This window comes from Bufo bufo, chromosome 5 (assembly GCF_905171765.1).
Source record: "Bufo bufo chromosome 5, aBufBuf1.1, whole genome shotgun sequence".
NCBI classification, from domain to species: Eukaryota; Metazoa; Chordata; class Amphibia; order Anura; family Bufonidae; genus Bufo; species Bufo bufo.
Window position 1 is genome coordinate 509479237 of NC_053393.1, and position 12678 is coordinate 509491914.

The window sequence follows — 12678 nt, forward strand, 5'->3', positions numbered from 1 at the left end:
GAAGTGTGTGATACTTTACTTTTTGTTTTCCTAGGGGATAGAATCATCAAGGTGAATGGGGAGAGTGTTATTGGGAAGACTTATTCTCAAGTCATTGCTTTAATCCAGAACAGGTATGTCGCCGTACTGTCTGCCGCAGGTATCCGTATTTACAGGTTATGAAATCGTGTCCTGACACATCTGTCTACTATGAATGTGTGTGTTCTCCAAGATATAACCATTCTGGAGCATCCTTTCTTAGAACTGGATGTGATGTGTACAGAGAGCTGAATGCAGGTCGCTTGCTTGGCCTTTCAGTTCACTATACAGCCGTGTATCTACAGGGTGGTCCGCAAAAAAGTAGCCGCCTCCAGCGATAGTATGACAAGATGAACAAGCAAGTGGGTTGTTTTCATTTACCCACAAGTCACAAAAGACGCTGACGGCGGTCCCCGTTCACATCTCTGCATCTTTGGGCAGGTCGGATTATGTCGACTGACACCGCTTGTGATGCTGCGGATGGTGTTTGTGATGTTCTCCTTCGGTTCCTCCAGGGGATGTGGATTGTTAGCGGACACTTTCTGGTTTAAATTTTCCCAGAGATCAAAATCGCATGTGGACACGTCTAGGGAATGTGGCGGTCATAACCCCGCGCTCACAGTTCGTTCCTCCGTAAACAGTCCATGAACCCATGCCAGTGAGTCCCGTGAGGTGCGGCATGTTGTCCCATCTTGTTGGAAAAAGCAGGACATTTTTTTTTCTTCTGAAGCATCACTGCAGTATTAGCTGACATAATCCGACCTGCCCGAAGATGCAGAGACCTGAACGGGGACCACTGTCAGCAAAAAAAACTCTCCACTCGCTCATTCATCTTGTCATATCACTGGAGACAGGCTATTTTTAATAGGCCACCCCGTACCATATCAGATTGTAAATCTTTAAAGGGGTTATCCACGCCTGGAAATGCCCTCCCCCATATGCCTGGGCCCCTCACACTGATTCTACTTACCTGGCTTCCCGCGCCGCTCCTGGTCCCTGCACGGCCACCGCTGCTGCTTCACCCTGTGCGTGAATGAAAACATCTGGTGTCCGGGTGGGGGGGGTGTCAGCCAGTGGCAGGTGGTGACAGGGCGATCCTCCCTAGCATCGCGGGTGACGCTCGGGAGGCTCATTCCAGTCACTGCCTGCCATTGGCTGCCCTGCCCCACCACCACCGGTTGTTTTCATCCGCGCACGGGAAGAAACAGCAGCGGTGGCCGTGGGGGGCCAGGTAAGTAGAGTCGGTGTGAGGAGCCCAGGAATTTCCAGGCTCTGATAACCCCTTTAGGCTACATTCACACGTCCGTGGTGTATTGCGGACCCGCAAATTGCGGGTCCGCAACACACCAGCCCGTCACCCCCATAGAAATGCCTATTCTTGTCCGCAAGCTGCGGACAAGAATAGGACATGCTCTGTCTTTTTGCGGAGCTGCGGACCCAAAATCGGGGCCGCGCTCCGCAATTGCGGCTGCAGACAGCACACTGTGTGCTGTCCGCATCCATTCCGTCCCCATAGAGAATGAATGGGTCCGCACCCATTCCGCAAAATTGCGGAAAGGATGCGGACCCATTTTTTGCGGACGTGTGAATGGAGCCTTAATGTATACAGTAATAGCTGAGCAGTGCGGCCAAATAGATTAATATACATAGGGGCTCCACTTTCAGCCTCGCGTCCTTTACGACTGCATACCGAGGAGGTTTCCAAAGAGGAAGAAATGTCGTCTTATTTTTGCAGATCACTCATAGAATCTTAAGAATGTTATCTTTGGGCAGAGCAAGCTCCTGCTGAATATTCAGTGCTATGAGCTGTAGACCTGTACAAACAGCAGTCCGTGAGGACAAACTGACTGAACGTGAAATGTCGTTTTTGCAGTGACTCCACCTTGGAACTTAGCGTGATGCCAAAAGATGAAGACATCCTCCAGCTGGTAAGTATCTGTCTTCCTCTATGGTCGGGTCACATTTTGTGTGTGTGTGTAGATTCTATAAGGTGCGTTCTGTGAACTGGCCGACAACCACTGCAGCTCCTATAGAGGTTGTCGCACGACGTTCCAGGAGCCCAGCAGGTAAATTTGCCTCCGTGATTGTATGCAGATTTGCCATTCAGAATTCTGGATTTTTAGCTGTACTGAAAAATGGCGGCCACGTGTTGTCATAAATCTGAGATTTGACTCCCATCATCCACTGTTCCAGACTAAATACAATTTCCAGACCTAAGGCAGAGGACGAGCATTTGTAAAATCTAAGGGTATATGGACATGGTGCGTATTGATTTTCATGCAGGAACCAGTATACAGTACCAGTAAGAAATTTGAGATTTTCAAAATCTTCCTCAAAATTTTGTGCGCAGAAATTGACCTGCTGTGTGGATTTTGGAATCTGCAGCATGTCACTTGTTTGTGGGGACTTTCAGTGCAGTTTTCTCCCTTTGCAATGGCACGGGTGAGGTATGGGGCATATCCGCCAGTAACATATACATTTTTTTTTTGTGCGAAAACGTAGAATAATACCGTGCAGAAAATCCTCTTAAACTGCACTGCCGTGTGCGTATACCATTAAGGGGTATTCCCATCTTAGACAATGGGGGCATATCGCTAGGATATGCCCCCATTGTCTGATAGGTGCAGGTCCCACCGCTGGGACCCGCACCTATATCGAGCACGGAGTGGGGAGTGCTGTGGCTGGAGGACCCCAGATTTCCCGGGGTCCGTCCACCACCAAGCGCTAATCCCCGCCTCTCCCATAGAAGTGAATGGGAGCGTGCTGCGCATAACGCGGCCCATGGTCCTATTCATTTCTATGGAGCAGACAGCAATAGCCGAGCCAGCTCTCTGCTTTTTTTGGCCACCCCATAGAAATGAATGGAGGTCGGCTGCTCATGCGCAGTGCGCTCTCATTCACTTTCGGGGCTCCGTTCTCGATATATGTGCGGTTCCCAGTGCTTGGACCTGCACCTATAAGACAATGGAGGCATATCCTGGCGATGAGGGGTTATACGGTAATAAATATTGATGACCTATCTTCACCCGGGACCCCGACGATCAGCTGTTAGAGTCCGGTGCTCCGTGAGCCCTGCGGCCTCTTCCTAGGCCTGTGATGGCTAACCTCTAGCACTCCAGCTGTGGAAAAAATATGACTCCCCAGATGCACACTTGCTTGGCTGTTCTCAGAATGCCATAGAAATGATAGGAGCATGCTGGGAGTCGTAGTTTCACAACAGCTGGAGTGGTGGAGGTTAACCTTTACAGGACTAGGCCATGTCCTAGCTGGAGTATGGAGGTTGCCTACCCCTGTCCTAGAGGGAAATCCACTGAAAAATCAATTGAAAGGGCTCGTTCACACAACATTTTTGTGGTGCTGTTTTTCATGCATTTTCTGTGCCTAAAAAGCCTCCTATTTTATTCATTTTTTTTTTTTTTTTTTTTTTTTTCCCCCCCACTGGGAAAAAAAAAAGTAGGGCGTCCTGCTTCTTTTTTCCACTATCTTGGCGCGGAATCTACGCTGATTCACCCATCACGTGAACATACCCTAACTGATGCAGATATTGCTGCTGAAATTTGGGAAAATATTCAGCGGTGTTTTTTTGTTTTTTTTTTTGTGGTTTTTTTTTTGTGCACATTTGTTTAAAAAAATCATTTTGTGTCATGTCACTCGGCTTTCCTAGTAAGTGGATATAAATGGTAAAAATTAGAATCTGGAGATAAGGAGGAAATATCCTTTAAATGTGAGCCTCTAGATGTGAACCTCTTGAAATTGCTTCACTATAGTAATGAACACATTGACGCCATCTGAACAGAGGGGGGCGCTGTAGTCCTGGGTCTGAGACCCCGAAGCTGAGAAACCGATGTCCAAGGAACATGTGTAACAATGCTGGGTGGTGGAACCACAGGCCGTGTGTGATATTACAGCTCCGTCCCATTTAGGCTACTTTCACACTTGCGTTTTGGGCGGATCCGTTACAATAATACAACCGCATGCATCCGTCATGAACGGAATTTGTATTATCTTTAACATTGCCAAGACGGATCCGTCATGAACTCCATTGAAAGTCAATGGAGGACGGATCCATTTTCGATTGTGTCGATTTCATTTGGCTCAGTTTCATCAAGCGGACAGCAAAACGCTGCAAGCAGTGTTTTGGTGTCCGCCTCCAGAGCAGAATGGAGACTGATCGGAGGCAAACTGATACATTCTGAGCGGATCCTTATCTATTCAGAATGCATTAGGGGAAAACGGATCCGTTTTGGACCGCTTCTGAGAGCCCTGAACACACCTGGGTTCGATGCGGATCCGTCTTGTATCTGCACAGACGGATCCGCACCGATAATGCAAACGCTTGTATCCGTTCATAACGGATCAGTTTGCATTATTCATTCAAAAAAACAGATCCGTCTGGACTTACATTGAAAGTCAAAGGGGGACGGATCCGTTTTCAATTGCACCATATTGTGTCAGTGAAAAACGGATCCGTCCCCATTGACTTACATTGTAAGTCAGAACGGATCCGTTTGGCTCCGCTTCGTCAGGTGGACACCAAAACGCTGCAAGCTGCGTTTTAGTGTCCGCCTCAAAAGCGGAATACGGGCACAACGGAGACCAAACGCAGCCAAATTGATGCATTCTGAACGGATCCTTATCCATTCAGAATGCATTGGGGCTGAACTGATCCGCTTGTGAGAGCCCTGGAACGGATCTCAAAAGCGGACCCAGAAACTCCAGTGTGAAAGTAGCCTTACTTTAGCGGAGCTGCTGTCCCCGACACAACCCGTGCAGGGGTGCGGCACTGCTTCTCGAAGAAAGCGGCCATACTTTTTTATTTATTTAATTTTTTAAAATCCTGGACAAACCTTTTTTAATGTCGACCAGCTCTGTTACTGTGAAGACTCTGGTCCACGTAGATGGACTGCGTCCTGTGGGGAAAAGTGAAAAGAACAAAAAAAAATAAGAAAAAACTTAGAGCGTGCAAGAGCAATGGGCACGCCAATAAATTAAGCGGCGTGGCGATAGGGAACGCGCCGAGGTAGAATTGTTAATTATAGGGGCTCGATGTCTTGAGTAATGTATGATGCCTGAGTCACAGATGTCTTGTTGCCAAAATTGTTTGGAAATCAACTTTCTACCCTGATGGCGCACAGCCGCCTATGGGTTTTTTTTTTTTTTACCTTATTTTTTTTTATAGCCCTCAGTATCTGGTGGAGTTTCAGCTGCCAACACCCCCTACTGATCGGCTGTTTAAAGGGGCCGTGGTACTGAGGTATTCAGGCACAGTGCCGTACATCCAGTAGTGGCTGTGCACGGAACTACATGTGCATTTCACATGCACGGGAAGGAGCTGTGGTAACGCTCACAGCCACTGCAAAATGTACGAAATTGGCCCAGATTTAACAAAGCTGAAGACGGAGTGGACTTGGACAGGCTGCACCAGATCTAGCACGGGGCTCCGGCTGGTGCAGGAATAGACCCTTCTCGCGGACTACTTGTCGGCTTACTTTGAGACCGTTTCTCACGGCAGAATAGTGGCACAACTTTGGAGCAAATTAGTGCATCCCCGGCCCCAGCCCTTCAGTTCAGGCCCACCCTTTGTTGTATGTGGGGAAATGTGTAGAGACCCTAGATGCGCCAAATTGCTCCACCATTTAGACAGATTTTTGGAGCATATACTGTAGTAAATATTACCCGCTGTGCCTGGTAAACAATGAAGAGGCCACAGCGCGTGCCCATCAAACAGCCGCTTAGCAGGAGCCGGGCTCCCATCCATCTGACAAAGGGAGAGATTATTAAAGGGGTGAGTGTTGAAGCCGTACTCGTACTGTCCAAGTTTTTATTTAAAGGGCATCAAGTTTTGTCCCTATGACACTGTCTGACCTGTTCCATGTGCACTTGGCAGCTGAAGGCATCTGTGTTGCTCCCATGTTCATATGCGCCCTAATTACTGAGAGAAATTATGATTAATTATATGCAAATGAGCCTCTAGGAGCAACAGGGGTGTTGCCGTTACACCTAGAGGCTCCGCTTTCTCTGCAACTGCCCCGTCCTCTGCACATTGATAGGACCAGGTGTCTGCTCCTAGACCTGTCAAAGTGCAGAGAGAGCAGAGCCTCTAGGTGTAATGGTAACGCCCCCGTTGCTCCTAGAGGCTTATTTGCATATAATAAAACATCACTTTTCTCAGCAATGCGGACACATATGAACATGGGACCAACACAGATGTCTTCAGCTGCCAAGGGCACATGTAACAGGTCAGCCGGTGTCATAGGTGCAAATCTTCTGACAGATGCACACATCCCAGTAGTTTTTCCTAGAAGACGTCTGAACATTTGGTGTGCCCCCATTCTTCTCCCCCCTCCCCCCATTCTGTATCATCCACCGAGTCCTCAGCATCCGTTATTGATTTGGCATCATCGCCTCGTAGAAGGTACAGCCGCTGGGATTCGTCTTGTTTTCTGTCGTGTGAGAACCTAATACTCCAGCGAGCGCTGCCTGCACGACGGAGCGTGATCCTTAGCGTGTTCTGTCAGTCACATGGCTGGTCGCCATGGTTACTCGCAGCTTCATCTTCTCGTTGCTTAATTACAGACTTGTGATATATGTTTTGTACATCAACCTATACAACATGAATCCTGGTGCTCGCTTCTGTTTCTGGCGTTAACTGCTAGTTCTCCCGCTGAGCTGTCACTGCTCCTATTTCTAGCATTATTATTATTATTATTTATTATTATTAGTTTTCTTTTTTTAATGATGCCCTTTTTTTGGTGGGGAGATGTCCGCTTCCATATTTTGTGACCTTCCTTCTTATCCCGCTCAGTCGCGCTAAGTCCGAAAAAAAATTGACCGGAGACAGATGTATCCCTGTACATAGGGGTAAATGGATTTGTCTTTGTTGCCCATAGCAACCAATCACAGCGCAGCTTGCATTGCTTATAGTGCTCTTGAATAATGAAAGCTGAGCTGTGATTGGTTGTTATGGGCAACAAAGACTTTTTTTTTTAAAGTCTGTTTCCTAAATCTGCCCCATAATACATACTGCGTGATTTTGAAAAACTTGGATCAGAAGAAAATGGCGAGTAGTGGCAGATTCTCCAGTAAGGAACATTTAGGATTTTTGCAAGTTTCCCTGACGGCTCCCAGCTTAGGGTACTTTTACACTTGACCCATTCATTTCAATGGGGCTGCAAAAGATGTGGATAGCACAACGCGTGCTGTCCGCATCTGTACTTTCTCCAAGAATAGGACATGTTCTACCATGGGGCTGGCCGTCCCTTTCTGCAAAATGAGCAAGGCACATGGCCGGTATCTGTGTTTTGTGGATCTGCAATTTGCAGACCACAAAAACGGATACAGTGGTGATAAATGAGCCCTAAGCATCTTAACTCCTGGCCCTGGTAATCAAGGTGCAGAGGGCACAGCAGTTGCAGAGAGCGCAGAGCCTCTAGGTGTAATGGCAACCTAGAGGTTAATTTTTGTATATTAATACATCATTTTTCTCAGCAATGCGGGCACATATGAACATGGGACCAACGCAGGTGTCTTCAGCTGCCAAGCGCACATGTAACAGGTCAGCCAGTGTCATAGGTACAGATCTGTTGACAGATGCCCTTTAAATACTCCTTCCCGATCTTCCACTGTCCCTGCCAGTCTCTGTACCACCTTGGTCTCTCTAGAGAAAGGGATGTGACTGATCAGAAGTCACAATTTTCTGAGTTGAGAGGAATTATAAACCTGCTTTTCCATTTTCTGGATGCATGCAGAGATCTTGCCCAATGTAAGGAATTGAAAGACGAAGGATACCAGAGAGCTGCACCCTTTGAATGGGTGATGGCAGACAGCCTGAACCATGGACGTGCGCCACGACTACAGTGCACACTGTGCTGCTCTATTGTAGCCCGCTACCAGGATGCCTGTCTTCATATACGAAATGCATTGAGGTTTACTCTACACGTTATGTGCTCTGTTTCCAATGGCCAATTTGACTCTAGTGCATTCAGTGCGATAATTACACTTTCCCATCCTGAACACTGCTCCTCTGACATGGATCCAGAGCATTATAATGATTTATAATGCTGTGTGTTCCTGCCCGACCTCGATCTGTACTGACGGCATTATGTGAGGTCAGGCAGGAACACACAGCATTATAAATGATTATAATGCCCTGGGTCCATGTGATAGGAGCAGCGTTCAGGATGGGGAAGCACGTGACACACGGAGCGCATTTCTTGCACTGAATTACGCTCGTGTGAAATTGGCCATGGTCTCTATATAAGCTGAACCCCCGATGAGTAGGGATTGTCATCTAATCTGTACTGATACAAATTCAGCGTCCGGAGTAGTCACATAACCAACTGGATCATCACAAGAGCAGACCTCTAACGTCAGCATTAATAAGGAATGAGTCCATTTCTTTCCACTTCAAATACCAGTCCAGGTACTTAATGCTTTGTGTGTTTGTTTTCTAAGGAAACCGCAAAGATACTTCTCATGTATTATTAATCCACTTGTTGGTCTGGTTTGTAGCACATTATTATAGCTGTGGAGCTATCTTCTGGTCTTTGCCCAGTTCAAGACACCCATTTGATTGTATTTATTATAGCCTTTCTATTACACTTTTAACCTATAAAGACCTTAAAACACTTTTCATCCTAGGCCTCCTGGTTCATAATTAAAATACCAGAATTAGAGGGGTTATCCCATGATTATTATAAAAATGAAAATCAGACATCATATAGTACATGACAATCTTTCTAACAAAGCTAGAACCAGCCCTGTACCTGACATGGGTCCAGAGATCTCCACGTTCATTGCTCTGCTAGATTTATATCAAGCTGACAGCTCAAGGGGAGTGTCCTTTCTGCTGTAGCTCAGGGGGTGTGTCCATGCTCTCCCTATCACAGCTCAGGGGGCGTGTCCATGCTCTCCCAATCACAGCTCAGGGGGCGTGTCCATGCTCTCCCTATCACAGCTCAGGGGGCGTGTCCATGCTCTCCCAATCACAGCTCAGGAGGCAGTTGAAGAATGAAACTGAGCATGTGCGGCCTTCACAGTGAGCAGGTCAAAAAAATAAGAAAAAAAACAAACAGCAGGTGGCGCTATACAGATACATTTTATTGAATAACTCAGTGGCTGTACTGACCATAAGTACCATGCACATATCCTTCTGCTGGACACCACAGCGCTTCACTTTTCTGTTTTCAGTATTTGTTACCCGTATTCAGGAAAATCAAACTCTTAAATGTTCAAAGGTGTGGTCTGATTTGGAATACCCATTTTCAAATACCTTATTGGGGATCATCCTGTTTCTTGACCTTCATCTATTTATCAGCCAGGGCAGAGAGCAATGGAGGACCTGATATGTCATTACATTAACCACCTCCGGACCGCCTAACGCAGGATCGCGTTCCGGAGGTGGCAGCCCTGCGCAGAGTCACGCATATATGCGTCATCTCGCGAGACGCGAGATTTCCTGTGAACGCGCGCACACAGGAACGGAAGGTAAGAGAGTTGATCTCCAGCCTGCCAGCGGCGATCGTTCGCTGGCAGGCTGGAGATGTGTTTTTTTTAACCCCTAACTGGTATATTAGACGCTGTTTTGATAACAGCGTCTAATATACCTGCTACCTGGTCCTCTGGTGGTCCCCTTTGTTTGGATCGACCACCAGAGGACACAGGTAGCTCAGTAAAGTAGCACCAAGCACCACTACACTACACTACACCCCCCCCCCCCGTCACTTATTAACCCCTTATTAGCCCCTGATCACCCCATATAGACTCCCTGATTACCCCCCTGTCATTGATTACCCCCCTGTCATTGATTACCCCCCTGTCATTGATTACCCCCCTGTCATTGATTACCCCCCTGTCATTGATTACCCCCCTGTCATTGATTACCCCCCTGTCATTGATTACCCCCCTGTCATTGATTACCCCCCTGTCATTGATTACCCCCCTGTCATTGATTACCCCCCTGTCATTGATTACCCCCCTGTCATTGATTACCCCCCTGTCATTGATTACCCCCCTGTCATTGATTACCCCCCTGTCATTGATTACCCCCCTGTCATTGATTACCCCCCTGTCATTGATTACCCCCCTGTCATTGATTGCCCCCCTGTCATTGATTGCCCCCCTGTCATTGATTGCCCCCCTGTCATTGATTGCCCCCCTGTCATTGATTGCCCCCCTGTCATTGATTAGCCCCCCTGTCATTGATTAGCCCCCCTGTCATTGATTAGCCCCCCTGTCATTGATTAGCCCCCCTGTCATTGATTAGCCCCCCTGTCATTGATTAGCCCCCCTGTCATTGATTTGCCCCCCTGTCATTGATTAGCCCCCCTGTCATTGATTTGCCCCCCTGTCATTGATTAGCCCCCCTGTCATTGATTAGCCCCCCTGTCATTGATTAGCCCCCCTGTCATTGATTAGCCCCCCTGTCATTGATTAGCCCCCCTGTCATTGATTAGCCCCCCTGTCATTGATTAGCCCCCCTGGTAAGGAATTTGAAATCAAATTCTGTAAAAAATGACCTGTGAAATACGAAAGGTGCTCTTTGGAATATGGGCCCCTTTGCCCACCTAGGCTGCAAAAAAGTGTCACACATCTGGTATCTCCGTACTCAGGAGAAGTTGGGGAATGTGTTTTGGGGTGTCATTTTACATATACCCATGCTGGGTGAGAGAAATATCTTGGCAAAAGACAACTTTTCCCATTTTTTTATACAAAGTTGGCATTTGACCAAGATATTTATCTCACCCAGCATGGGTATATGTAAAAAGACACCCCAAAACACATTCCTCAACTTCTCCTGAATACAGAGATACCAGATGTGTGACACTTTTTTGCAGCCTAGGTGGGCAAAGGGGCCCATATTCCAAAGAGCACCTTTCGGATTTCACTCGTCATTTTTTACAGAATTTGATTTCAAACTCCTTACCACACATTTGGGCCCCTAGAATGCCAGGGCAGTATAACTACCCCACAAGTGACCCCATTTTGGAAAGAAGAGACCCCAAGGTATTCGCTGATGGGCATAGTGAGTTCATAGAACTTTTTATTTTTTGTCACAAGTTAGTGGAATATGAGACTTTGTAAGAAAAGAAAAAAATAAAATCATCATTTTCCGCTAACTTGTGACAAAAAATAAAAAGTTCTATGAACTCACTATGCCCATCAGCGAATACCTTAGGGTGTGTACTTTCCGAAATTGGGTCATTTGTGGGGTGTTTGTACTGTCTGGGCATTGTAGAACCTCAGGAAACATGACAGGTGCTCAGAAAGTCAGAGCTGCTTCAAAAAGCGGAAATTCACATTTTTGTACCATAGTTTGTAAACGCTATAACTTTTACCCAAACCATTTTTTTTACCCAAACATTTTTTTTTTATCAAAGACATGTAGAACAATAAATTAAATTTAGAGCAAAATTTATATATGGATGTAGTTTTTTTTTGCAAAATTTTACAACTGAAAGTGAAAAATGTCAATTTTTTGCAAAAAAATCGTTAAATTTCGATTAATAACAAAAAAGTAAAAATGTCAGCAGCAATGAAATACCACCAAATGAAAGCTCTATTAGTAAGAAGAAAAAGGTAAAATTCATTTGGGTGGTAAGTTGCATGACCGAGCAATAAACGGTGAAAGTAGTGTAGGTCAGAAGTGTAAAAAGTGGCCTGGTCTTTCAGGGTGTTTAAGCACTGGGGGCTGAAGTGGTTAAAGGGCATCTGTCAGCAGTTTTGTCCCTATGACACTGGCTGACCTGTTACATGTGCATGTCCATATGTGCCCGCATTGCTGGGAATAATGATGTCTTAATATCTGCAAATGAGCCTCTAGCAGCAACGGAGGCGTTACCATTACACCTAGAGGCTCAGCTCTCTCTGCAACTGCTGCACCCTGTGCACTTTGACAGGGCCAGGCAATGAAAACGTCATCATACTTGATCCTGTCAGTGCAGAGGACGCAGCAGTTGCAGAGAGAGCTGAGCCTCTAGGTGTAACAACAACATTTTTCTCTGCAATGCGGGCACATATGAACATGGGACCAACACAGAGGTCTTCAGCTGCCGAGTGCACATGTAACAGGTCAGGTACAAATCTGCTGACAGATAACCTCTCCTGACATGTCTGTTTTAGTAACTACTTGCATTTCACATGTAATAACAATTCTGGAGCATGTATACTTGTGACTCTGTGTAGTGCCATTCCCTTATTATTCCTTCCCAACGTTATGAATGAATTACTAGTATTTTGCAATGAAGGTCCAGCTGGGTGTTACCAGTCGAGGGGTGCCCCTACATAGTCGGTCACTAGCAGCACTGATGGGATAATATCAGACTGTGCAGGGACACACTCCCCACTGGTAACACCCACCTGGACCTTCATTACAAACTACTAGTAATTGATTCATAACTGCTAGCAGGAATAATAAAGGAATGGCTCAACAGTCAAATGAATAGCTGCCCCGGATCTATTCTTACATGGGGGGATGCAAGTAGTTGCTTAAACAGTCATAGGAGAGGTGACAGCTCCTCTTTAAATGAGAGCTGTGTAATGCTCCATTTCCCCTGTGGTGGCGCTGCAGGGAACCTGAACGCTTGCTGTTGTGTTCTTACATATTACCGCTAATCGGTGAGGAAATAACTAGCAGGACGCTTTGAGGACAAGGATTGTTCA

The 12678-nt window shown here is 46.5% G+C and overlaps 1 protein-coding gene across 5 annotated transcripts in view; it reads left to right on the forward strand.

The window, feature by feature from the left end:
- ARHGAP21 (Rho GTPase activating protein 21) overlaps positions 1-12678 on the forward strand; it is a 141667-nt gene that overhangs the window by 77345 nt on the left and 51644 nt on the right. For all 5 annotated transcript variants that reach the window (XM_040434403.1, XM_040434405.1, XM_040434406.1 and 2 more), the window contains exons 5-6: positions 35-113; positions 1892-1946. In XM_040434403.1, coding sequence (XP_040290337.1) covers positions 35-113; positions 1892-1946 — 134 coding nt within the window. The remainder of the gene's footprint in view (positions 1-34; positions 114-1891; positions 1947-12678) is intronic.